The 27235-nt window shown below is 47.4% G+C and overlaps 2 protein-coding genes across 5 annotated transcripts in view; one reads left to right on the top strand and one right to left on the bottom strand.

Annotated features, from left to right (window-relative positions):
* Arrb1 (arrestin beta 1) overlaps positions 1–4395 on the bottom strand; it is a 68408-nt gene extending 64013 nt beyond the window's left edge. For both annotated transcript variants that reach the window (XM_051149020.1, XM_051149024.1), the window contains exon 1: positions 4248–4395. In XM_051149020.1, the coding sequence (XP_051004977.1) occupies positions 4248–4267 (20 nt within the window). In that variant the 5' untranslated portion in view covers positions 4268–4395. The remainder of the gene's footprint in view (positions 1–4247) is intronic.
* Serpinh1 (serpin family H member 1) overlaps positions 1–27235 on the top strand; it is a 671742-nt gene that overhangs the window by 495246 nt on the left and 149261 nt on the right. The window lies entirely within an intron of this gene.

Below are 27235 nucleotides of genomic sequence, written 5' to 3'. Positions count from 1 at the left end.
TACCAAGGTCATCTACGTCCTCCAAGGCCCAGCATAGATCGGTGTCCACAAAGACGACTTTCAAGGCCCCACCTTCCCCTCTATCCCTAACCTGAGGTGCAAAGGACCCTGTCAAAACCTCCTCTATCTCCCTTAGCCCACTCCTGGCCCCGCCCCCTGCCACACACAAGGGCCTTGGCTAGAGAGTCGCCTGTGCCCCCCTCCCCCTCAGCAAGCAGTAGAGGGGATAGCTTGGTGGAGGCCACGCTGAGCCTCCTGTTGCCGGCTTCAACCAACACAGCCTGTGGGAAAGGCCCTGGAGGAGGCGAGCATACAAGTAAGGACCCCTGACCCCATGCCAACTGGAGGTTTTAGTCTCAGGCCAGGAGGTCTAGACTTGAAAGGAAACGAGCCATCAAAGAAGTCTGCAGCCCAGAGGCCAGCTGGGAATCAGGGACACTGGGCCAGGCTCCCCGCCACACCCAGCAGCAGCCCAGGAGCACTCCTGCCAAAGCCACAGGACTTCCCCCTGTTCTGGCCAAGATGGGTCACCCAGGGCTTAACCACCTCAAGAAAGACAGCCAAGGTTCACAGAGAGCTGGTGATTGCGAGTCCCCATTACAGCCACCCTCCCTCCCAGAGAGGGAGTGGATAGGAGGGAGAGTTCAGCAGCATCTGCTGCAAAGGGAATTCCACTCCATTGCTCCTGTTGCCCAAGATGATTCTTCGGGTCACTTTTAGAGTGGGGGCAGTTGAAAGGCCAGCTGTGGATCAGACAAGCCCCTTTCCCTCTGAGAAGAGGTATACAGCAACAGAGAGGACTGGGGGGGGGGGTGGAGCAGGGGGAACCTCTGTTCTGATGCTAGCTGGCTGAATGGTGGTGGGCTTGCTCCCTCTCCTCTGGCTTATTTCCAGCAATTCCTACGTCCCCAAACTGTGGGAAGAACACGGTGAGATTATGCACATACTTCTTGTATGTGGGCTGATGTGCATCTACATGTAGGTGCAAGTATGTAAAGGCCAGAAGTTAATATCAGATATCATCCTCAGACTCTCTCCACCCTATGTTTTGAGCCAGGGTCACTCCAGCATTAGGGTTGGAGACCACTATGCTCAGCCTTTATGTGGGTTCTGGAGTTGCTAAATCAGGGCCCCATGCTTAAGCAACAAGCATTTTTGCTAGAGCCATGCCCCTAGCCCCTAGCCCTATGTGAACATAATTCTAACCCCAGAGAGGCAGCAAATGTCCCATCAGCCATCTCGCTTGCCGAGCCCCACTTCCTTGATCATCCGCTATTGATCAGCCCCATCCTTCCTGGAACCTTAGTTCTGAGCCGGAGCCTTAGTTCTGAGCCGCAGCCTTGGTTCTGAGGCTTCTTCCTCGAGTGTCTCTGCCTCAAGGCCTGTTCCTCCTGGCCACTGCCAGAAGCACCTGTCCGAGAGGAGGATTTGCTCTTGTCCCTCCATTGCCCTACCCTCTCCTGTCAGCTAATCCTGACCCTGGGAGAAAAAGGCTGTCTCCTTAGCCTGACATTCCCAGGCTGGGGGATGACTGGCCCGTGTTCGCCTCCTAAGGCTCACCCCCAGGCTGCAGGTCTCCTTTCACACCCTGAGCTGACAGGAGGCACCAGTTTGGTTCCCTTCCTCAGCGTCCTCACACTTCTAGGTAAATCTCAGCAGCTCCCAACACCCAGGACAGCTTCCAGCCACAATCAGCCCAGGGCTCTGGTGGGAACAGGCTCCTTTTCCACCTCCCACAGGAACAGTCCTGTATCACAGTCACCTGGGGTTGACTTCTGGGCTCAGCTCTAGAAACTCCAGCCCCAGGGTACAAAAGAATTTGTTCGTTTACTGAATGAACCTGTGTTCCTGGGACCCCTGCTAGGGTCCCATCTTGGTGCTAGCATGTTCCTGACCCATGACTCCTCTCTCTCAGCCTAGGGATTTCCCAGAGGACAGGGATAGTTTTGTTTAGTGTTAATTATCGCTTCCTCCTACAGGCGGATAGGTGTGATCACTCCAGAGCCTACAGAGTATTTAGTATTCGCAGTGTCCTTTCCAGTTCGCAGAGCAAAAATCTCACGGCTAGTGGGACACAATGGTGGAAGCCTCTTTGTAATTTTGCCTTTCTTATCCAGCTAGGTCTAGAAAGGGGATGGCAGAGTTCAAGGTGCCTAGAGGGACCGGGAGAGGCAGGAAAGCAGGGACAGGTGGAGTTTATCTAAGTCTGCATTTCCTGGCATAGGCAACTCCTGCTCCTATGTTCATCGAGCTCCTGATTGCTCTAATTTACAGATGGGAATCCTGGGCCCGCCCTGGGGTTAGAAGCACACCATGGGGAGTCAAGGGCAAAGCTATGGCCTCAAACAGGTTTTCCAACAGGTGTCTGGAAACTCAGTGTCCCCATCCTGTGACAATTCACACTGTCAGGGAGCTGTGACAGTTCTCCCCTAGTTACAGAGGCCCAGCAGGGCTGAGTCACCCTGGCCACCAGCAACACTGGAGAACAAAGAAGGCAATGGCTTCTGGCTCCCTGCTGTACCCAGCAGGGTGCAAAGCATGACCTTCCAGGTCTAGAGGGTCTTGGGGCAGAGGGGGGGAGGCGGCTGAAGAAAGAGCCTTGCATCCTGCCTCCAAGGACAGAGGCCTGGGTCACAGTGCTGACCAGCCAGCTTCTGCACTGAGACTGGCCTCAAGGTGAAGGCGAACACCTCATGACCCGCTGCGGTCTCCCAAGGTTGTGCCTCTGCAGAGTGGGTACCCTACTCATCCTCACACCTGGGGTCCAATGCAGCGCCAAGCGGCCCCAGAGGAGAGCCACAAACACAGTGGGCTCTGGCCTCTGTCCCCCTCCTAACCTTAAGCTAGGCAAGTGACCTTTCTCACATGTTTGGTTCCTCTTTGGGGAAACCAGAAAAGGAAAATTCACCTCCTGGAAGAGCCATCAGTAGGGAGGCCCGTGGGAGGCAGTTTCTAAGCCTGAGGTGTCTGAATTCCTCAGTGCCTCAGTTTCTCCTCCCGGGAAATGGGAATAAGCTCTGGAGCCCCTTTCACACATGGAGAGTCTCAGCTGTCAATGGGTAAAAATCAATTTGTTTAAGGATGGCAACACGTGACCACAGAGACGTCTCCTTTCTGATTATCTCTCATCCCCTATGCTATGCCTAGTATACAACCGGGGCTTAATAAATAAATATTGAAAGGAAGAAGGCAGAGGCAGAGAGAAGATTAAGAGCAACAAGGAAAGCAAAGAAAAACAGCAGGTGCAGGAATGCCAGAAGAAGGACTAGGGAGGGGCCAGGAAGATGAAATGATAGAAAGGTGACCAAGGCTGTTCTAGGTCATAAGGGTTGACCCCAAGAGCTAACCTGTTCCCCTCTGCTCACCCCCTCTCTAGCCCTCTTCCTTTGACCTAGTTTCCATTTCTAGGGCCTAACCTCTCCTTTCAAGACAGGCTCTACAAAACAGTTCCCCTCACCTTCCTCTGCTCGATGTAGCTCCCAGCTATACGCTTTGGAGGTCCGAGGGGAAGGAAGTCTTGTGAATGGGACCTGCCTTTCCAGGCTCCAGATACAGCCCCTCCACTCTTGTGACCTGTATTTCCAGAGAGTGCAGGCATTTTCTGACGTGCACCTATGTAGTTTGCCTCGGTGTGTAGCTTAGACATTTGGCCGATCATGTCATGTCAGTGTCATGTCAGAGAGGGTGGGCTGACTACATGCACTGGCCAGAGCGTGCTCTGCAGCATCCAAGTGATAGGATACGTGTGTCGGTATATGCCCACATGTGTGTGGCAACACAAGGTGCGTTACAGCTGGTGCGTGTTCAAGTAGGACCTGTGTATGCTAACAGGACTGTCAGCAAGAACGTGTTGACAGACAAGTGTATGCTCGAGAGAACGTGTGACGTCGTCGTGTCACAAATGTGAAGTGTGGCAGCGGCTGTCAGTGTGTGGCAGCAGGAGGGTGCTCGTGTGTTTATGAGCGTGTGTGTCGTGTGTCGTGTGTCAGCCTACCCCGGAGCGTCCTCAAGTCTACCGGCCAGTGCTGGGTGTGTGAGCTTCTTTCAGCCAAGAGCCGTGAACCAGATGGGGTGGCCCACCCTAGCTGCCCCAGTCCTTACACATGGTTCTGGCCAGCGACCACACAAGAGACTTGGGCGGAGAACAGAGTGCCAGATCTCGGGTGACGCTGATTGGAACCTCCGCCCGTGCCCTCGCCCAGGTCGTCCCCACGCGCGTGCAGGGCAGGGCGGCCATCCGCACTCACCGTGTCCCTTTGTCGCCCATGGTCCGCGGCGGCCGCAGGGAGGTCCGCGGCGTCAGCGCCCAGGCTGGAAAATCCCCGGCCGCCAGGAGGAGCGCGGGCCAGCCCGCTCCCGGCTACCCCGCTCCGCCTCCTCCGCTGTCGCCGCCGTCGCCCCCGCCCGGGTCCCCGCCCGTCGCTCCAGCAGCAAAGCGCCCCGGCCGCCGCCAGGGGCGTGGAGCGTGCGGGTGTGAGCGCGCGTGTGGGGCTCAGTACACGGCTCTGCGTGTGCGCGCCCAGAGAGTGAAGGCTGGGCGGCCGGCCGGGGCTGGTCCACGAGAGCGCGTGCACGAAAGCGCGTGCCAGTGTGGGTGCCTGTGCACAGCTGTGCGCGCGAGCGGGGGGGGGGTGGGGGGGGGCGGGGGTAGAATATAAATGCAGAGGTAGCACGTCTTTGTGCAGTTGCGCGTGTGTGTGCACAGTCGTGGGTGCGAGCGCGTTCTTCCTCGTACGCCAGGGCTGGCCTTTGTGTTCGCGGGTAGATGCAAGCGGAAAATCCGCAGACTCCAAGGCCTAGCCACAGCGGCGCCCCTGCGTGAGGACAGCGAGAGATTCCAGAAGCCTAGCCAGGCCTGCGCCCTTTGCTCCACCCTCCCCGCCCCCGCCCTTTTGGAGAGATACCACCCAACGGCACAACGGGGACAGGAAGAAGGGGTGGGGGCGGGCAGCGGACTGCAACGCTGGAGAGCAAAAGCGAGTGGAAAGGGGAGGGGAGGGGCAGGCAGAAAGAGGAAGCGGTGAGAACAGGAGATAAGGAAGAGACAGAGAGCCCGACCGGTTGGTGGCCGGTAGCATCTAGCATCGTTGATAGCACCCACGCCTAGCTTACTTGCCGGCAATGATGACTCTGGACAGGCCATTCCAGTTCTGTTGGCTGGGTCCTAAGACCAGCAGGTGACCTGTCCACAAGTTGAAAGAACTCACTTGTTCTTGTGGGCAGGCGCCTGCACAGTGGTGTCCACCACAGCCTATGATCTGCAGCTTTCTTGGTATCCTTGGAAATCTTGACTTTCCTCAAGTTTCCTACCCCCATAGAAGCAGCAGGTGGGAGTAGGAGGGGGAGGGGTGGAGTCCAGACGCTAAGGAGGGGTAGAAGAGGATTCTGGGTTTTAATCCATTGTCTCCTATGAGGGATTGTGAGGGGTCCCGTCTTGCTTTGCTGGAAGTGGAAGAATGAGAGGTCTTTCTCACCCCCTCACTGCTGGGGTTTGACTAATTGGCCCTGATAGGTCCCTAATATCGGAGTATTAACGATAGGAAAGGAAGCTATCATTTACTCTGATGCAATTGCGGGTCTGGAAACATCTCCTGTAATTATGTTCAGAAGCAGTTACCTATGCTGTTTACATAGAGTGTGCTGTTTATAGAGTTGGTAATAATATCCCAGGATAATGACTAGAATTATGTCCAGATTGGGGAGGGTGGGTAGAGGCTAATGGACGGGCAGGGTGGTCCACATCTGGGCTATGGTAAGAGCTAGGGGAAAATGGATTAAGGTCTGTAAGGTCACCTGCTCTTACTTAGCCTCTGGGATCTTCCTTTGCCCCAACCAGGGCAGAACAGGAAGCCACCCCTTCCTTCTGCAGGAGGGGAGGGGTGTGGAGGGGGGGAAGAGGGGGAGGGTCTTGAAAAGAGCAGAATAGAATCCTCTGTTGATAGCAGGAAGCTCATTTTGTGAGCCCAAAAGGCCACCAACCAAAATCAAGAGGGCTGGCCTTGTATTCCCCACATAGGCTTCCTCCAAGCCCGATGCTATCAGTACAGGGCCCAGTGCTAAGGCTCAGAGCCCATTCAGGCAAATTCTTCATCCTACTCAGTAAGTATCTGTGGTTATGTTACTATAAACAAACAATGTTTTAGATTACTTCCCAGGAAAATAAACAGTCCAGAAAGATGCACCAGATGGCTCCAGCTAGCCCCCACCCCTACGTAGTTCTTCCTGGACTGGCTTTGGAAAGCACGGTTCTAACACCGAGGGACACTGAACAGATTGGTACATGGTGGAGTCACCATGCAAGATGGTAAGTGCATCCTTGCTAGCCTGTAAACCCCATGAGGGGGTGAACGGTGTGCCTGGCTCTCCTTGGCGCTTGCAGCTGTATGAACTAAATTCTCTGCTGCCTTTTCTAAAGTGAATGAGGTAAACCAGTGCTTAGAGAAACTAAGTACCTTGCCCAAATCCATGGCCTCCTTTTTTCCCCCCTTTCTTTTTTTCTTCTTTAGATACAGGGTTTCTCTGTGTAGCCTTGGCTGTTCTGCATCTCCCTACCTACCTCTGCTTCCTGAGTGCTGGGATTAAAGGCATGTGCCACCATGCAAGTATGTATTCATTCAATAATCAAAATTAATAAAACTGCCAGGCCTGGAGGCACATACCTTTAATCCCAGCACTTGGGAGGCAGAAGCAGGTGTATTGCTGTGAGTTCGAGGCCAACCTGGTCTACAAAGTGAATCCAGGACAGCCAAGGCTACACAGAGAAACCCTGTCTCAAAAAACCAAACATCATCATCATCATCATCATCATCATCATCATCATAATAATAATAATAATAAACAACTGTGTAAGTAATCATGAGAAATGTAGTAAGTAGTAAGTGCTACGGAAGAAACAAAACACAGTGGCCAGGGCTAACGTCCTTAGATAAGACTTTTCAAGGAGGTGACCTTTGGGCAGAAACCTGTACCGAGAAGCAGGTGACATGAAGGGCTGCCGGCTAAAGAACCAGCAAGGAACCAGGAGGGTGTGTCTGGGTTTGGTAAACAGGAAGAGTGAATGCAGGTAAGGCAGGCAGAGGTCAGACACCACCAGTCTCATAGTTAGAAGTGAGGTGCTTGGGAGGCCGATGTAAAGAGAGAGGTAGGGCCTCAATTGTGTCTAATCTTCGCCCTGTGGGACGCATGCAACCAAGAATACCCATAAATGTGGCCCATAGAAAAACATCTATGAGATTTTTGTGTGACTAGACAGCTTTTCTGGTGAGTGAACATTGTAGATGACAGTATTAGGTCCTACTGTCAAGAGGTTGGACATAACCTGTCATGCAGATAATAGTGTTGGCATTATATTTTCCAAGGCTGTGCTGCACACTGTTGGATGGAGATGACACGGAACAAGGCAAGAACAGAGGCTGGATACCCCATTAGTTCAGCATCCTGGTACTACAGTGGTTTGGATTGTATAACTGTGGCCCAGAAAACACAGAGAGTAAAGGACTCACGGCTAAACTTGGAGGCTGTATTATGCTCTCCTGTTGTGACCAAGGCAACTTAAGGGAGAATTGACTTCCTTCAGCTTATGGTTGGTTCCAGAGGGATGAGAATCCATGATGGCAAAACATGGGCTTGGTGGCTGCAACAGGCTGACTTCACAGCATCAAACATTAAGCATGAAGCAAAAAGAGCACACTGGCTGTAAGATTCCAGGTGGCCTGAGCTCAGCCGGCATAACAGTAACATTGTCAGCTAAGCAATGTGAGATTCTAGGTGGCTTGGCTAACCATCATAACAACAGCGCTGTTAAGCAAGTTAAGAATTGCAGGCCGGAGTTTAAAAAAAAATCTCCCCATTCACCTCCATCTCCACCCTGCCCTCGGAATTTACTGTCCCCATCCCACCCTATTTGGAATTTACTACCTCAGACCCCCATTCACCTAAAAGGTCACCTATTGTTAGCCTATCACTTGATAACTAACTATGGTTGCTGAGTTCTGCTTCCCCCTTTTTTCGGGGGTAAGGGGAACTCGCATTGTAGACCAGGCTGGCCTCAAACTCACAGGGATCCACCTGCCTCTGCCTCCCAAGTGCTGGGATTAAAGGCATGTGCCACCACCGCCCGGCTATAAAACCCTCTGCTTTTACAGACTGAAGTCTTCCAACTCTTCTGAGCTTGGTGGACCCCAGCCCATTGGCTCAAAAAAATTCCTTTGCTTTTGCATCGACTCTGGACTCTGACTCTCAATTGGGCTTCCAGGAATAGACTCTGATGATCCAAGCCTAACAGGCAAACTGGGCATAGTGGCACACACCTTTAATCCCAGTACTCAGGAGGATGAGACGGGTGGATCCCTGTGTGTTTGAGGCCAGCCTGGTCTACAAAGCGAGTCCAGGACAGGACAGCCAAAACTACACAGAGAAACTCTGTCTCAAAAAACCAACCAAACAAACAAAACCGGGGAGTTGAAGGTCTAAGAATGATTTCTGCTTTCTAGAAAAGACAGCAAAGTTCCTTAGAGAGGAAATGCTGAGCCAAGGGCCCAGCAAATAAAAGGAGCTAGGACTTAGACTCAAAGCTTGGTGAAGGGGTTGAAAGGCAGAGGGAGGGAGGGCTGGAGTGGGAGGTGTCGTCTCTGCGTTTGCAGCTAACTGCTGTTCCCTGGAGACACGGGCAGTTAACACTCCGAAACTTCTCTGACTCTGCCCTACCAAAACTCTGAGTGCTATCCTTGACTCATCTTTGCGTGTTCATGTTAATCCAGTCTGGGACATCTGTCCCCTACGAGAGTCCCCAGCAAAGCTAGAAAATTGGGCAAAAATCAGGCCACACCATGCCAAGGTGCTGGTGTGTGTGTGTGTGTGTAGTTATGTATGTGTGTATATATGTGTGTTTGTGTTTCCATGTGTGTTTGTATGTATTATGTATGTTTGTGTTTCTGTGTGTATGTTTGTTTAGGTGTGTGTGTGTGTGTGTGTGTGTGTGTGTGTAGGAGGAATTTAGTCTTCATTCAGTAAAGAGGCTGTAAAGGCTTTAGGCAGAAAGGGTACATATACAGATGTGCTTAAGATCACTCCAGCTGTTATATGAAGAATAGATTAGCCGGGGACAGAGGGAGTGTAGAGCCAAGAGCAGCAAGGAGGAGGAGGTGTGAGCAATCCAAGGGAGGAATGAAGGAGAAACTACATTCCAGGGGGAGGAGCCACAGCAGAGCAGAGCCCAGTGGGAGAAGGAGCCTGCCACTGGTGGGAATTCAGATAGACCCAGGGCCAATGCCTGAAACAGCAGAGAGAAAGTGGAAATGAAGGCCAGGACAACAGGCCAGCCTGAGGAAGCAGGACCAGACTGGGCAGCTCAGAGCATTTCAGGCTTCTTTAGGAAGCACAGTCCCTCTGAAAGCACTGCTGGCATGTTCCTGGTTTGGCATTGCTGAAGGTAATAAGAACCTCCTGATAGGACAGTACAGGGACATCTTCAAAGACACATTAGGAAAAAAGTAACTAAATAAATTAGAGTCTTTGGGGCTGTAGAGATAGCTCAGAGGTTAAGAGCACTGACTGCTCCTCCAGAGGTCCTGGGTTCGGTTCCCAGCAACCAAGTGGTGGCTCACAACCATCTATAGTGTGATCTGATGCTCTCTTCTGGCCTGCAGAAGACATGCAGGCAAAACATTGTATACATAATAATAAATAAATAAATCTTTAAAAATAAATAAATAAATTAGAGTATTTAAGATCAATCAGGATCTGATACGGAAAGACAGACAGACAGACAGACAAACAGATAGGTAGATGAGGAATCTTTTTACATATGAAAGAGACATACTAAATATTTGTTCCAGTTTTGACAACCTTAATATTAACAACAGCAGGGGTTTTTTTGCGGGGAGTTGGAGGTGTAGCCCTGGCTGTCCTGGAACTCAATTTGTAGACCAGACTGGCCTCGAACTTCTAGAATTCCACCTATAGAATATCTAGAGCTCCTCTACTTCTGCCTCTCAAATGCTGGGGTTAAAGGTGTGTGCCACCACCACCGGCTAATAGCAGATTTTTTTAATTGAAGGAAACTTGCAAGCATTTTTTTTAAAGAGAGAGGGGGGGGGTTTCCATACAGCCTAGACTGCCCTTGAACTCCACTTGTGGTTGAAGATGACCTTGAATTCTCCACTCTACTTCTTCCATTTCCCAAGAACTAGGGTTATACACATGCACTACCACAATTAAGTTTTCTAAACTGTTAATTTAAAAATAATAATTAAAGTTGAAATAGTCACTAAAAAGCAAAAAAAATAAATAAAAATAAAAAAATGTAAGTTCAAGATGACCAGCCAGTGATTTAACTACCTGTTAGGACAAAAGAAACAGTCTTCACAAACAGCCGATATAATGCGGAGCCACCATGGCATAAGACCTGCAATGCCACAATACAGGTGAAGATCCATGGAGCCTCGTGCCTGTAATTCCAGAACCCAGGAGGCTGTAGGTGGAAGGAACAAGAATTTGAAGTCAGCCTAGGCTACAAATAGATAAAGTTTACTTGACCTTGGGCTGGAGAGATGGCTCGGTGGTTAAAAGCACTTGTTGCTCTTGCAGAGGACCTGAGTTTGATTCCCTGCGCCCACCAGGTAGCTCACAATCATCTGTAACTGCAGGTCCAGGGCGTCTAACTCCCTTTCTGACCTTTGCAGGCACAACAATTTATATTGTAAAAGTACTCAAGAACTTAAAGGAAAATTTATTCATAATGAATGAACAAATAAGCACAATTTCAACACAGAAATATAAGAGAAAAGAAAATCCTCAATCGAACCAAATAATAACACAGTGTTTGAGATGGAGAGTTCATAGTCTGGGCTTGCTCTCGGATTGATGAGAGTAGAAAAAAGAGAGTGGCCCTTGATACAGATCCAAAGTACCCTGATTGAAGAAGAAACAAAACAATTACTTTACTGATTTGTGGGACAAAAATTGTGCTGTCCCTGAGAAAGAAATGAAAATGAAACACAGAGACATCTCCATAAGCACTGGTTAAGAAAATTTCATAAGGGAGCTCAAGAGATAGCTCAGAGGTTAAGGGCACTGACTGCTCTTCCAGAGGTCCTAAGTTCAATTCCCAGCAACCAAATGGTGACTCATGATCATCTTCTTGCCTGACAAAGCACTGTATACATGATAAGTAAATAAATCTTAAAAAAAGAAAAAGTCTTTTTTTAAAAAAAGAAAGAAAGCTGGGCGCGGTGGCGCACACCTTTAATCCCAGCACTTGGGTGGCAGAGGCAGGCGGATCGCTGTGAGTTCGAGGCCACCCTAGTCTACAAAGTGAGTCTAGGACAGCCAAGGCTACACAGAGAAACCTTGTCTTGAAAAACCAAAAAAGAAAAATCAAAAACAGAAAGAAAAAAAAGAATGGTATATTAAAAAGAACAATAGAAAGACGGGATAGTGTCTCATGCCTTTGATGCCAACACTCAAAAGACAGGGGTAAACAGATCTCTATGAGTTTGAGGTCAGCATGGTCTACATAGAATTCCAAGACAGCCAGCAGGGCTACATAGACAGACTCTGTCCCAAAGAAACAAACAAAAAAGAACTGGTTAGTCATGGTGGCGCACACCTTTAATCCCAGCACTCCAGAGGCACAGGCAGTCTGATCTCTATGAATTTGAGGCCAGCCAAGTCTACAAAGGAAGTCCAGAACAGCCAGAGCTCTTTTTACACAGAGAAACCTTGTCTTGAAAAAAGCAAAAACAGCAGGGCATGGTGGCACATGCTTTAATCCCAGTACTCGGGAGGCAGAGGCAGGCAGATCACTGTGAGTTCTAGGCCAGCCTGGTCTACAAACAAGTCCAAGACAGCCAAGGTTACACAGAGAAACCCTGTCTCAAAACAAAACAAACAAACAAAAAAAAACCCGAAGTTTAGAGGTGACCAAAGATTTCTGGAAATGATAACTGTATAAACATATGACTTAAATATTGTTGATTTGCTACATTTTTTAAATTTGGGATATCTACGTACAGATGCAGGCATACACAAAGTCAAAGGATAACTTTGGGGATCTGGTGTTTAGAACCTTGATTCCCTGAGATCTTTAGTCTTGTCCGCTGTGTGTTCTATTTGTTTTGCAGGCAAGTGGTTTACCACCACCTACCTCTCCAACCCCACTGGCCCAGCCTGTGAGGTAAGTGCCTTTACCAGGTGGTTTTTACCCACTCAGCTATCTTGTCAACCCTATAAACTCGGAGCTGTTATATGCCGAAAGAAGAACATGTAGGGTTAAAAGTTTGTTTCTATTTTGGTTTGGTTTGAGTTGGGTTTCTTCTGAAGGAGTTGTTTGTTTTTTAGTTGAGTTTTGTTTCTGAGACAGGGCCACATGTAGCCAAGGCTGGCCTTGAATTCCTGACCTTCTTGAACTATCTCCCAAAGTCTGGGATTATAGGCATGAGAACCATGCCTGACTATGGGGTTTTAAAATATACAGTAGTAGCCACAAGCAGGCCATAGGTGGGATTACTATGTTGCAATTCATACAGGCTGTTCTGAACGTAAAAAGACACATTATATTAGTCCCCAGATCCAAAGCTTTGGGCCTGGGGTGTAGCTCAGTATTAAGTGCTTGCCTAGCATGTATGAAGTCCTCTGAACTACAAAGACAAAGCAAAATAAAAACAAGAAGTTGGTGGCCCACAAGATAATTCCTAGAGCCGGGCGGGCAGTGTGGCCCATGCCTTTAATCCCAGCACTCGGGAGCCAGAGGCAGGTGGATTGCTGTGAGTTCGAGGCCAGCCTGGTCTACAAAGTGAGTCCAGGACAGTCAAGGCTACACAGAGAAACCCTGTCTCAAAAACACAAAAACAAAAACAAAACCAAGATAATTACTAGAGTAAGGATGTGGTCACGTCTGATTGACCTGAGTGCCATCCCCAGAGACCTCCACATGTGCTGTGGCATGCACGGACACACACACACACACACACACACACACACACACACACAGAATAATAATGTATTCTCTGCCTCAGCCTCCCAAGCAGCTGAGATCACAGCTGCAACTTACTACAGCTGGCACTATTGGATTTAAATTATCAGACTTTTTTTTGTGTGTGTGTGTACAGCCCAGGCTATCCTGGACTCACTCTTGTAGATCAGGCTGGCCTCGAATTCGCAGGGCTCCTGCCTCTGCCTCCAGAGTGTTGGGATTAAAATCTAGCCCAGCCAGAACTTTTCTTAAGGTAAAGCCTGGGAAACTTAGTTAAAAACTCCAGGCTGCCAGGTGCTGATGGCCAGGGCACTATGAATGTAATATCTATATGATGCCTGATTGTTTCGTGGCTCTTCTTGCTTTAGGTAATTTGTTGTATATATGTGCAATGGTGTAAGTGTATATGTAGAAAATATTTAATAAAAAATGTAAAATAAAGAAAGAATCTAGCCGGGCGTGGTGGCGCACGCCTTTAATCCCAGCACTCGGGAGGCAGAGGCGGGCGGATCGCTGTGAGTTCGAAGCCAGCCTGGTCTACAAAGTGAGTCCAGGACAGCCAAGGCTACACAGAGAGACCCTGTCTCGAAAAACCAAAAAAAAAAAAAAAAAAAAAAATCTAAAAAATCAAATAAATTATCTTTGTAATATAAATGTGCATGCAAACATAGCTCATGGCATTTTAGGGGGGGGTTCCAGACACGGTTTCTCTGTGTAGCCTTGGCTGTCCTAGACTCACTTTGTAGACCAGGCCAGTCTCAAACTCACAGCAATCCACCTGCCTCTGCCTTCCGAGTGCTGGGATTAAAGGCGTGCGCCACCACGCCCAGCCTGATCGTGGCATTTTAAAAGTAAAGTGATGATGTGGTTGGCACAATGCCTTTGATCCAAGAATTCAGGAGGCAGAGGAAAGCGGGTCTATGAGTTCAAGGCTAGCCTGGTCTACATAACAAGTTCCAAGGCTACATGGTGAGACCCTGTCTCAAAAAGAAAAAAGAGATTGAAGTATATGCACATTAATGACATTTTCTGATACAAGCTACCATGGCTAAAAGCAGAAAAAATTTACAGCTGCATTTGTTTTGTTTTAAGAGGATTTTTACATAGCCCAGGCTGGCCTTGAACTCACTACTACCAATATTATGATTAGAAACTTTGAGATGATATTATCCTGGATCCACAAAACAAGAGAGAATTGCTAATAAAAAGGATCAATCTGAAAATATAACGTTTTAGAGAAAAAATTTTTTAAATAGGAGGGCTTGCCTGGTGGCACTCAGAGGAAGGATAGCAGGCTACCAAGAAGAGACTTGATACCCTATGAGCATATACAGGGGGAGGAGGTCCCCCTCAGTCACAGTCATAGCGGAGGGGAGTAAGGGGAAAATGGGAGGGAGGGAGGAATGGGAGGATACAAGGGATGGGATAACAATTTAGATGTAATATGAATAAAGTAATAAAAAATATTTTTAAAAAATAGAAGGGCTCAAACAAAAAGCATGATCTCAAAAGTTTAGACACAATCACCAGAAAGCAGAGACTTAGGGCGAGGCGTGTCAGCAGGACTCGGGAGCCAAACGGAACAAATTCTCAACAGCCAACAGTGGAACAATTTGAGCAATAAAATGAATAATGTCTTGGGCTACAATCCAAAGTCTAAAGTAAATAAACGCGAACCCATAGTGAACTAAGTGAGTAAATAAATACATAGGAAAGGTCAGCACGGAATGCCAGCACTTGGCAAGCTAGAGGCAGGAAGATCAGGAGTTCAAGGCCTTCTTCAGCCACATTTCAAGTTCAATACCCGCCTGGGCTAATAATGCATTAGTTTCAAAAACCTAAAAACAAAACAAAACAAAAAAAGAAGGTGGAGAGATCTGACAGTATTTCTGCAATCAAGTGATGGCTCCTGTCACTGAGCCCTTCCCTAACCAAGGAGAAATCTCAAGAAAAATTCCAAGTTGAGGGACATTCTACAAAATGCTTGACAGGGGTAGGGAGAGAAAGCTCAACAGTTAAGAGTTCTGTCTGCTCTCCCAGAGGTCTGTAGTTCAGTTCCGAGCATCCATGCTGGGCAACTGACAGGCACCTACAACTCCATCGACTCAGAATCCAGTGTGTTTCTTGACTTCCTCCTGTACTGGGCATCATACACCTGCTCCCACAGATATATATGCATTAGAGAAAAAAAAAAAAAAAAAAAAAAAAGCTTGATTTAGTAGTTTACAACATTGCCAGGTAGTTAATTTATTTAACTTTAGTTTTTAAATTCTTCTACCACCCCCCTCTTTTTTGTTTTTTTGTTATGTTTTGTTTTGTTTTTTCAAGAGAGGGTTGTTTCTCTGTGTACCCTTGACTGTCCTGAACTCGCTTTGTAGATCAGGCTGGCCTCGAACACACAGAGATCCACTTGCCTCTGCCTCCTGAGTGCTGGGATTAAAAGTGTCCACCACCACTGCCCAGCAAATCCCCTTAAAAAAAAAAAATTAATGTGCTTTGGTGTTTGTCCTGCATGCATGTGTGTGCAAAGGAGTCAGATCCACTGAAATTGGAGTTACAGACACTTGTGAGCTGCCATATGGTTGCTGGGAATCAGGAATTAAACTCAGGTCCTCTGGAAGAGCAGCCAGTACTTTTAACTGCTGAACCATCTCTCCAGCTCCCACAACCCTTTTTTTTTTTTTAGACATGGTTTCTTTGTGTATCTCTGGCTGTCCTGGACTCACTTTGTAGACCAGGCTGCCAGGCAGGCATCGAACTCACAGAGATTCACCTGCCTCTGCCTCCCAAAGGCGTGTGCCAGCACCACCCAGCTTTTTTTTTTTTTTTTCTTCTCAAACTCAGTTAAAGCCTTCCGCCTCGGTCTCCCAAATACTGAAACTGAAGGTGCACCGTTACACTCAGCTCTCCTTACGCGCTGGTTGCAAAAATTAACTTGGGTTTGTAGTCCAGGAAAAGGGCAGGAGAGAAGGTGTTTTCCTCTAAGCCTGAGGATCCGGACACTACAGGACATGAGAGAGCCTACCTCTCCAAGGTGCCCTCTGGCTGCCACACATGGGCCACTGCATGACTGTGCGTGCACAAACGCACATACAAAGTAAGCAAGCAAACAATAATTAATAAAAATTAAAAGCAACATTAAAGAAAGGAAAGGAAAGGAATCCGTCCACCCTGTTGCTCTCCAAGGATAGTTCCAGAAGTGCACATGCTCAGGCCTCTCCCTGCCCAGCTGAGTCAGAAAGTATGAAAGTGTGCCCAGCCACCTGAGTTGGAGCAAACCATGTAAGCAAAGTGGTGCAAATCAAGTCTGAGATCTGTGAATGGGTGTGGATGGTGCTAGAAAATGGCGCCGGTGGATCTCTCAGATCCATTTGGAACCCAGTTCTCCAAGGCCCACCCCTGTCATTGGCCCTGCCTCCAGGTGAGACAAACTATCTAGAATTTCTCGTGGGACAGGCTGAAGTTTGTCTCCAGGAAAAAATACTTGCATCTTAGCTCTCTCTCTCCTCTGTTTCCTCCTCCCCGCCCCCTACCCCCTGACCCGTGTCCTTAACTCCCCTCACTAGTGTCCCTTCCTACGATTTGAATGTGGTTTGAGGGTGTTCCCTAATGGTTCAAGATAGGAAAGTTGGTTGCCTAGTTGGGAGATGATGGTTTCTAGTGGGGTAGTTAGATCACTACCCTCAGAAAAATTGAAGAATTTTGTATAGGGCCTTACGTTACTGTTACTTAGCGGTCCAAAGAGTGAGTAGTTCTATGGGAGAGCCAGAGCCTGAGCCCTGAGTCACTCTGGCTTTCTGTTGCCCTCTCATTCATTTCTGTCATTGTAACACCATCTGCTCCTGCGTCCTCGGCAGAACTAAGTTTGCGAACAGCACATGCCCTTGAAGCTCCAGAATTGTGAACTAAAAAAAACAAAAAACAAACAAAAAACAAAACTTCTTTATAAAGTATGCAGCTTCAGGCATTTTGATACAGTAACAGGAAAAAAAAAACCACATTTAATACAGGGTTGCAGGCACTGCCTAGGCAGATTCTGATCTAAGATACATAGTTAGCAAAGAACGAGGTAACTACAGCAGACACCAGCTGAAGAAATACCTATAGTAGAGCCGTCTTTTATTTAAACAAGAATAAGAAAACGGGGAGTTCCCACAATAATGTCTTTCAGACAAAAAGTGTATTTCGGTTTAAAAAAAATAGTGTAAGAAGCTAGAAGCTCTTCCTCTTAGGGTAAAGAAACACCCACTCCTTCTCTCAAAAAGAAATGGAAAAGGTGCCAAGATACTCCAGGAAAAACATAAAAGTTAATGGGGCATGATGGCACGTACCTGTAATCCCAGCATGCAGGATGCAGAGCCAGGGGGATCCCGAGTTTGAAGCCAGAGTGAATTACACAGTGAGCATGACGCTGTTCAGAGCTCTGCAAGAAGAGCCCTCCTAAAACAAAACAACATCAAACTGTATCACAAGCTTGTAGTGAAAGTACAATCATATGGCCTTTTTAAAAAAATTGATGATGTGAGGAAAATGAAGTATTTGATACAAACATCTGAAACAATTTCATATTTTTCTTTTTTATGACATTATTTTACTTTCATTTGGGAAAAATGTAAACATATGCAGACGCTTAAAAATAACAGCAAAAATCCCTCGGCTTCAGTGGTTATTATAAATGTCGCTGATGTGTGTGGTGTGTGTCACTTACAAGTGCACATGTGTGTAAGTGTGTATGCACGTGCACATCTCTCTTTACGGTAACAGTTGGGACCTAAGGAGCTCTATGGACTGGCGTGAGTTCCGGGCCGCATGGATTCTATGCGGACATCTCTGAGTTAGGGGCCGGGAGCTACACTTCCTTTCCACGGCTCTAGCTGCCATGAGACTGCAGCTGTGGTTGGTTTGCTCCTACTGAAGGGCAGAGCCTTGTCTCGACTGCTGCTGTTTCCTGACGTAACCCGTGGACAGTTTTCAAGGCGGTTTCAGCTGCTCTCAAATCCTCCGTTTCTTTAGAGTCAACAGCATCTCCAGTTTATTTAGCTCCTGAAGGCCCATCCCTTGGTGGTCCAGTCAGCACTGAAGTTCAGGATCCCCCACCCGAGCATAAACATGGGGCCAGGTGTCCAACATCCAAAACCCTCCTCGCTACTCTGTTTATCAAAGTTTACTAAGAGGCCCCCTGGTTACACACACTATGGATACAAGAGTGCCAGGCCAGATTAAAGGCACTTACACCGTGCTATAATTTATATCGGAGCCTCTCTAAAGTCCAGGAAGTTTATGTTAGGAATGAAAAGCTGTTTGGAGCTGTTGCCACAAAAGGCTCTGAGAAATAACCCGTAGCCACAGATTCCAGGCTTTTCCATAGAACCCCTTGGCCATAGAGATGCAGGAGGTCGCTGGCTTTGAGCCCACAGACTGCTGCTGTAAAATCTCTGGCCTTTTCGCCCAACCTGAGTCATGGGTTCTGGACTTTATTCCTTTCTGTTTTTATTAGGGTAGCTGGTGGGCGGGGCTGGGTGGGGGCGGGGCGACGCGGCAGGCAGGGGCAGAGGACAAAGGAAATCTGGGTGTGATTTGCTTAAGACTTCACTGCAGCTCAGTTGTTGGGCCAATATTTGAGTTTTCCTGGCTCCATATGTTAGCCCTCGCTCCTTCCTCTCAACTCCTAAGGAATCTAGAAAGCCGAAGGGAGGGAAGCCTTGGCGCTGCCTTGAGGGTTCCCTGAGGAACCAGACAGAAATACCTGGTATCAGAATGGTCAAGTTTCCTGCAGCTACACAGTTGGTTCAGACAAAAGTCAACATCCACACCCAGAAACCTGAAACCAAAAGTTAACCAACCCACAACAGTCCTTTTGACCCGTGAAAATCAGAGTTATTTGGGTCAGTTCTTGATGGACGTCAGGGCAGTCCACTCCCAAGCTTTGGGATCTCAGGCCCGGGCTGCCACTGTGGGTGGATGATCACCTTAAATCTTTTCTTTCTTTCTTTCTTTTTTAACTAATATTTGTTTTGTTTTTTCCTTTTTAAATGTTTTTATGTGCTTCGTGTTTTTGCTTGCATGTATGTCAGTATGAGACTGTCAGATACCCTGGAACTAGAGTTACAGATGGTTTTGAGCTGCCATGTGGGTGCTGGGAATTAAGCCAAGGTCCTCTAGAAGAGCAGTCAGTGTTTTGTTTGTTTGTTTGTTTGTTTGTTTGTTTTTTGAGACAAGGTTTCTCTGTGTGTACCCCTGGCTGTGCTGGAATCACTCTGTAGACCAGGGTGGCCACAAACTCAGAGATCCACCTGCCTCTGCTTCCTGAGTGCTGGGATTAAAGGCATGCGCCACCATGTCTGCCTAGTTGGTGGTATCTTAAATATGGCTGGTTAAAAAACCAAACCTAGACGCTAAGCTGAGTAGATCCACCCCACCCCCACCCACCCCCAGTATCCTTAAGAAGAGCCCCCCTGAATACTCACTTCCTGAGGGGCTGGCATAGATAAGTCTCTAATCCGACTGCCACCATGAGGCCTGGCAGAAGTTAATTAATACTATTCACTCCTTCAGTGAGATTCTTGGGATTTTGTTGAGACAGGTTCTCACTTGCCTAGTCTGGAAATCTCTTTGTAGATCAAGCTAGTCTTGAACTCAGAGATCCACCTACCTCTGCCTCTCAAGAACAGGGGTTAAAGATATACGCTACCAGCGAGTGTGTGTGTGTGTGCGCCTGTGTGTGTCTGTGTGTGTGTGTGCCTGTGTGTGTCTGTGTGTCTGTGTGTCTGCATGTGTCTGTGTGTCTATGTGTCTGCATGTGTCTGTGTGTCTATGCGTCTGCATGTGTGCGTCTGTGTGTCTGTATGTGTGTGTGTCTACATGTATGTGTGTGTGTATGTGTGTGTGTGTGTGCCTGTGTGTGTCTGTGTGTCTGTGTGTCTGCATGTGTCTGTGTGTCTATGTGTCTGCATGTGTCTGTGTGTCTATGCGTCTGCATGTGTGCGTCTGTGTGTCTGTATGTGTGTGTGTCTACATGTATGTGTGTGTATGTGTGTGTGTGTGTGTGTGCCTGTGTGTGTCTGTGTGTCTGTGTGTCTGCATGTGTCTGTGTGTCTATGCGTCTGCATGTGTGCGTCTGTGTGTCTGTATGTGTGTGTGTCTACATGTATGTGTGTGTGTATGTGTGTGTGTGTGTGTGTGTGTGTGTATGTGTGTCTGTGCCTCTGTGTGTCTGCATGTGTTTCTGGGGAATAAACCTAGGCCCTCATGCATACTATTGCTGCTGGGTTCTTTGAAGTGACAGAACCTATTTCTCATGTGGCTCCCTTTGCACCGAGGTTTACTGTCTCAGCATCTTGAAGGAGGGCCAAGAAGGGCAGTAGAATGAAGGAGAGCAGAGTTTCCATGACAGCGGGAAGCAACTCTCCACAACCTTCAAGGGGACTCAAATGTGAGCTGCCGGCCAGGCTTCCTCGCCTGTGTCCTTTTGTGCCCAGCACAGGAATCTGGTTGGCTCTGGCCTGTATGTAAACCAGGGATGGAGGTGAGGGGCTGCTGTTTGGACGAACCGAATGGGTGTGAGGGACGTTGGTTGGGTGGGAGATAAGGTAGGAGAGGCAAGCTGGCATAGGGGAGACAGACAAGCCAAGAAATTTTACTGGGGTTGAGGGTGGGACCAGGAAGTGAGGAAAGCAGGAGTGGTGGTCAACAGCCTGCAGTGCAAAGCTGGTAGTCATCTGGGTGAGTCATGGCCTGTTACAGTTTCTGGGACTGGAGATATGGCTCCAAGGCTAAGATCACGCATTATTCTTGCAGAGGACACAAGTTTGGTTTGGTACCCAGAGCCCTTATTGGTTGGCTCACAACTGCTTATAGCTCCAGGGTATCTAATGTTCTGACCTCCTCAGGTACCTGCACTCAGCTACACACTGAAACACACACACACACACACACTTAAAAATAAATAAATAGGAGCTGGAGAACTGGTTCAGCAGTTAAGAACACTGGCTGCTCTTCCAGAGGTCCTGAGTTTAGTTCCCAGCAACCACATGGTGGCTCACAACCACACATAATGTGATCTGATGCCCTCTTCTGGCCTGAAAGTGAACATGCAGACAGAGCACTCACATAAAATAAACAAATAAGCCTTATAAATAAATAAATAAATAAATAAATAAACAAACAGATAACAGGGCTGAAAAGATGGCTCAATGATTAAGATCACAGACATACAATCAGGCAAAATGCTCACAAGTAATTTTTTTAAATGATAAATCTAAATTTTTTTTTGTTTTGTTTTTGTTTTTGTTTTTGTTTTTCAAGACAGGGTTTCTCTGTGTAACAACCCTGGCTGTCCTAGACTTGCTTTGTAGTCCAGGCTAGCCTTGAACTCAAAGATCCACCTGCCTCTGCCTCCCAGGTGCTGGGAGATAAGTCTACTTTTTGAAAATTTTAATAATAAATAATAAAAAATCTGCTGGGTGGTGGTGGCCCATGCTTTTAATCCCAGCACTTGGGAGGCAGAGGCAGGTGGATTCCTGTGAGTTTGAGGCCAGCCTGGTCTACAAAATGAGTCCAGGACAGTCAAGGCTACACAGAGAAACCCTGTCTCAAAAAACAAAAACAAAAACAAAACCAAACAAAAAAAAAAAATCTAAAATGCACAATTCTGAGTTAATTTTAGAGCCTTGGGGGAGAATTTCCAGCTCTGGGTCCTGCGTTTGCATTCACTGTCTGTGTAGAGTTCACAGAAGCCAGTTCTGCCTTTGTTCCCTTCCTCTGAGATAAGCTGCTGACTTCCGCCTGAAGACAGCTCACTTGGAAGACACTCTGCTGGATGGCTGTTTCCTGTCATGCTTCCTGAAAAGAAGCTGCCTTTCTCCTCATATCCAGCACTAGGCAGGGGCTCTGCTACATCCCCAGCCCTGACCGACTGGCTGATTGATTGGTTGATTGACTGATGGATGATTGATACACAGTCTCACATAGCCCAGGCTAGCCTCCATCTTGCTATGTAGTTGAGGATGATCTTGAAGCCTTGCCTCAGTCTTCTGGTTACGGAGGTTACAGGCCTGTGCTACCATGCATAGTTGTATTTGTCGTCTGTGTTACCAAAGGTCAAACCCGGGGCCTCCTGTATGCTATTGCATCCTAACAACTAAGCCTCAAATCCCATTCCTTTTCTTTCTTTCTTTCTTTTTTCTTTTCTTTCTTTCTTTTTTTTTTTTTTTTTTTTTTTTTTTTCTTCTTTTGTTGTTGTTGTTTTCCAGACAGAGTTTCTCTGGGTAGCCTTGGCTGTCCTGCACTCACATTGTAGACCAAGCTGGCCTCGAACTCACAGCGATCCACCTGCCTCTGCCTCCCCAGTGCTGGGATCAAAGGCGTGGGTGACCACACCCAGCTGTCATTTCTTATTTTAAGCCAGGGTCTCAGTAAGTTTCCCAGACTGACCTTGAGCTTGCTTGGTAGCCCCTGCTGGCCTTGAACTTCTGAGCTTCTTGTTTGAGCCTCCTGAGTGTCTAGACTGACAGACTTGTGCCACCAGGAAAATATGAGTTCTTATCTGAAAAGTATCCCACTTCCTCTGTCTCTAAGTATTTGGTATACAATCAATAGATACATATGTTTGTGTCCTGTAACTAATAAGTGTGTGTTTAAAAATTAAAAGGCCTGGAAATGAGAGGCCAGAGTGAACATTCCAGTACCTGCAGCCTGGTGTTCCCTCTGTGCAGAGGCCACTGCTCCAGCTGCTGGCTGATGCTACACACACTTATTACTTATAGGCTGTACCTTCAGCTATGAGCTGGCCCAGGAAAATAGGACCACTCTGTGACAGGCAGCTAATTTGTTTCTTTAGATATTTCCAAGTAGTCATAACCTGCTAGACCACTTTTCTCTACTCCCAACAGGTATAGCAAGGCCAGTGTGAGGATCTGACACCAGGCAGAGAATGGCTTTGAACTCCTGAACCTCGAGCTGACTCGAGCTGAGATTACAAGAATGTACCATTGACCTTCATTGCATATGTAATTTCTTACACATGGGGATATATATTTGTAAGATAATTGCCTGGAAGTAAAACTTCTGGTGCAAAGAACACATGTGTTTTAAATGGTTAATTATGGTTAAAATGTTTTAATTGTAAAGAAACTATTTTTTTTATAACCTTAAAAAAACAAACAAACAAGAACTGTAGAGGTCATGGTCTCACAGACAGCACGAGGGAATCCAGGAATGCTAAGCACCAGGCTGTCACTTCATCAGGAGGGAGGGATACCTATTTTAGATAAAGGATGCTACCTACTAACTGCGTCCACACACACAGTAGGCTGGCAGTGGATATAGTCAGTCGTCTGGTGATCTGTGCTATCTGTAGGGCCAGGCCCCACCCAAGCCCTCCCCCCCCCCCCCCGGACTATTATGCGTCGCTGACTCTCCTTCCCTAGACCTTTATCTTTGTTTCTTAGTCATCCTTACGGGAGATGCCACATGAACTTTGTAGCCTGCTGGTCTCTATGCTATCTTGGTCAGAGCCTAGACCCTTAAGCTGTAGGAACCTATCTTCATGGTAGAGGTCACGTGTACTTTTCAAAAGAGTCTTGATGTAGTCACACGTCAAGCTTCATTGTGCACAGGATTGACATCACGGTTTCCAGGAAACTATTTTCCGAAACTGTACCAGACTTAAATATGTCTAAAATAAACTCCTTGATGTCAGACTCTAGAGGTTTAAGCCAACACCAGCTAACTAAATTGTGCTGAACTGGATTTTATTCTTGCCTCTCTTGGATCATTTCTCTGTTGGTTGTAGGACGCCACCATCACCACTACCCACACATAAGGGGATACCAGTGTCACCTCTCCGTCACCAAGCTTCAGCAACATTTCGGAAAGAGCAGTAGAAAGATGTAAGAGCTGGAGGATGGGGAGGAACACTATGAGGTGCTGTCTTCTGGCCACTGCCCTTGTGATTTCCCAGCAGCTGTGGATACCAGCACTCGGGAGGCAGAGGCAGGCGGATCTCTGTGAGTTCGAGGTCAGCCTGGTCTACCAAGCGAGTCCAGGACAGTCAAGGCTACACAGACAGAGAAACCCTGTCTCGAAAAAAATAAATAGATTATAACTTTGTTCATTACTTTATTTAAAAATCTAAGTCAGGTGGTGGTGGGGCACACCTTTAATCCCAGCACTCTGGAGGCAGAGGCAGGCGGATTGCTGTGAGTTCGAGGCCAGCCTGGTCTACCAAGCGAGTCCAGGACAGCCAAGGCTACACAGAGAAAGCCTGTCTCAAATGCGCCACCCCCTACCACCACCACCACAAAAAAAAAAAAAAAAAAGATTCTGGGGGCTGGAGAGATGGCTCAGAGGTTAAGAGCACTGGCTGCTCTTCCAGAGGTCCTGAGTTCAATTCCTAGGAAGCACATGGTGGCTCACAACCATCTATGATGAAATCTGGTACCCTCTTCCGGTGTGCAGGCATGCATGCAGGCAGACACTGTATGTGTAATAAATAAATAAATCTTGAAAAAATATTCTATAGAAGACAGAACTGACGGAATACACAGATATTACACCAGGGGATTCCCTAGAAGAGCTTATACAATAGGCTCAGGTAGTCAACAGTGGCCTCTGCAGAGGCTGACAGCCTGGGAGCTTATCAGTCCTGCAAACTGAATGCCTTAGCAGCCCCAGGCTGGTGTTGGAGGCTGGGAAGATCCCTACAGAGTCATGTGGTCTTCAGTTCCTGTTGGAAGGCAGGAGAACAGAAATTTTAACCAGCAGAGGACAGCAGCACTAATAGACACACTGACTACTGAAAAGCAAGGAGGGCCGGGCATGGTGATGTGAACCTTTAGTTCTAGCGCTTTAATCCCAGGCAGAGGCAGTCAGATCTCTGTGAGTTCGAGGCCAGGACAGCCAGGACTACAAGAGAAACCCTGTCTCAAAAACAAACAAACAAACAAAAACAAAATGAAAGAAAGAAAAGCAAGGAGGACGGGCAGACAACACTGCCTTTGTTTTCGTCACTTAGGTGACTTCTAACTGGTTAACTGCCCTGGATTTCTGATCCACTTACTTCCACCATAAGTGCTGGGATTATGCTCCCTGAGCGTGGTAAGTGGTGCTGGGGCTTGAACTCAGTGCTTCCTCCATAGTAAACAAGTGCTACATCTCAGCTTTGAATTTTTCTTTTTCCATGAAGTAAGTGTGTTCCAGGACACTCAGGGCCTCACAAAGAAACCCTGTCTTAAAAAACAAAAAACAAAAACAAAAACAACAAACAAACAAACAAAAACCTTCATGGAAAAAGGGAAAGGGCTGGCCCCAAACTCAGAGACCCACCTGCCTCTGCCTCCTGATTGCTGGTGCAGCACTTGGCTCTGAACCTCTTTTCTCCTTCTCCTCCTTCTTCTTTTGGGGTCTTACTATGCATCCCTGACTGGCCCAGAACTATTTATTTATAATTATCACCTGTTTGGGTTTTTAAAAAACCTTTTATTAAAAGGCTACCAAATTTTTTTAAAAGAAGAAAAAAGGAAAAAAGGAAGTTTGAGCTTACACACATAGCCCATGCTGTGTTCTGGCCCGTTACTCAAACTTACAGAGAGCCACCTGCCTCTGCCTCGCAAATACCACCATGTCCAGCTGTTATATTTGCCTCGGCATCTTCTGGGCATGTTCCTGGAATCCTCACAAGACCCCTCCCCACAGCAAACACCTGAAAGATTAGATGAAATTAACTATTTATAGACACAAGAAGTGCTATAAATACAAAACACACACTGGATTTCAGACTTCATGAAAAAAAAAAAAAAAAAGATAATGATAATGATAACTCAAGATGACTAAACAAATCTTTTTTTTTTTTTTTTTTTTTTTTTTGGTTTTTCGAGACAGGGTTTCTCTGTGTAGCCTTGGCCATCCTGGACTCACTTTGTAGACCAGGCTGGCCTCGAACTCACAGCGATCCGCCTGCCTCTGCCTCCCAGGGGCTGGGATTAAAGGCGTGCGCCACCACGCCCGGCTGACTAAACAAATCTTATACTAATAACATTTTGGAAATATGGGATTACATAAACATTATTAAAATAAAAATTGTTATTTTTTACCTTTTGCTAAAAGTAAATGAAAAAAGGAAAAAGAAAAAAAGAAAGGACATGACTGCTCCTAGATGTGGTGGAGGAGAAAGTTTATTATGGATGAAGAGGAGAGCAGAGGCAGAGACATCTAGGAGAGTGCAGCGTGAACATGGCTCAGAGAAGAGCAATGTGAGGGGAAGGGAAAAGAGGGTCAGCCTGGGCCAAGAGACTGGCATAGCCGAATGGCTGAGTTATATAGGAGCCAGAGAAGCGGGGGGGGGGGGGGGGAATGGGATGGGGGTAGGGGGTGTGTGTGGGAGGCAGGGGAAGTAGCCCAGCCCAATAGCTGAGTTAGAGAGTTCAGGGTAGGGGTCGGGTATACCCTAATACAGCCAAGAGGGAACTGTATCCGGTAGACACTAGAGGATGCTGGGAGAACCTGGTGGCCAGCATCTGCCTTGTTATATTAATGGGCACCTCAGTTAGCCACCCCCTCCCCACCCCCCACCTCCATGTTTGAAACCTAGCAAAAAAGGTATAAGAAAACTTGAAATTAAACCAACATTTTACTTAGGGCGTCAAAAATGTGGCTCCAAAGAGACAGCTTTCCCGACAACGCCAAGGCTTCTGCCCTGTGTTCTGCTGCCCCCTAGCGGCTGCTTCCCTATGCAGCCCTCCAGTGACAACTATCCTCGCAGGTGGGGTTGTACCTAATTCTTTGCCTTCCCAAATCAACTATCCTAGCTGTTTCCTTTGACGTCCCCTGATCCCGAGGGTGGAGACGACGGTACCCGCCTTCAATCTCAGCCCTTTCGAGGTGGAAGTAAGTCGATAAAGTGTTCAAGGTCATCCTCTGCTACACGGTGAGTTTGAAGCCAAAACAAGACAAACAGAGCAGTTTACAGAAGGCATCTAGGTCATTTCTTGCTCGCGATTTGCTCTCTTTCTTGCTTATTGCTGGTGTGACTAAGACGCATGCACCTTTTAAACTTCTCTATGGTGGATTCTGGTTAGTGGAAAGTTATTACTGCATCCGGTAAAGGATGCTACTGAACCCCCTAGTTTCCTAAACGTTAAAATAGTATCGGCATTCATGGAGCTAGAACTTGGGTCCTGGAAAGTAGTTCCCTGCTCATAGTTTGGTAACAGGTTTAATCTCACCATGAGGACAATGGAGGTTTTATATGAGAATTATGTAATG

Source organism: Acomys russatus, chromosome 7, assembly GCF_903995435.1.
Source record: "Acomys russatus chromosome 7, mAcoRus1.1, whole genome shotgun sequence".
NCBI lineage: Eukaryota > Metazoa > Chordata > Mammalia > Rodentia > Muridae > Acomys > Acomys russatus.
Note: the sequence above shows the minus strand (reverse complement) of the source record. Positions and strands in the feature narration are given on the sequence as shown.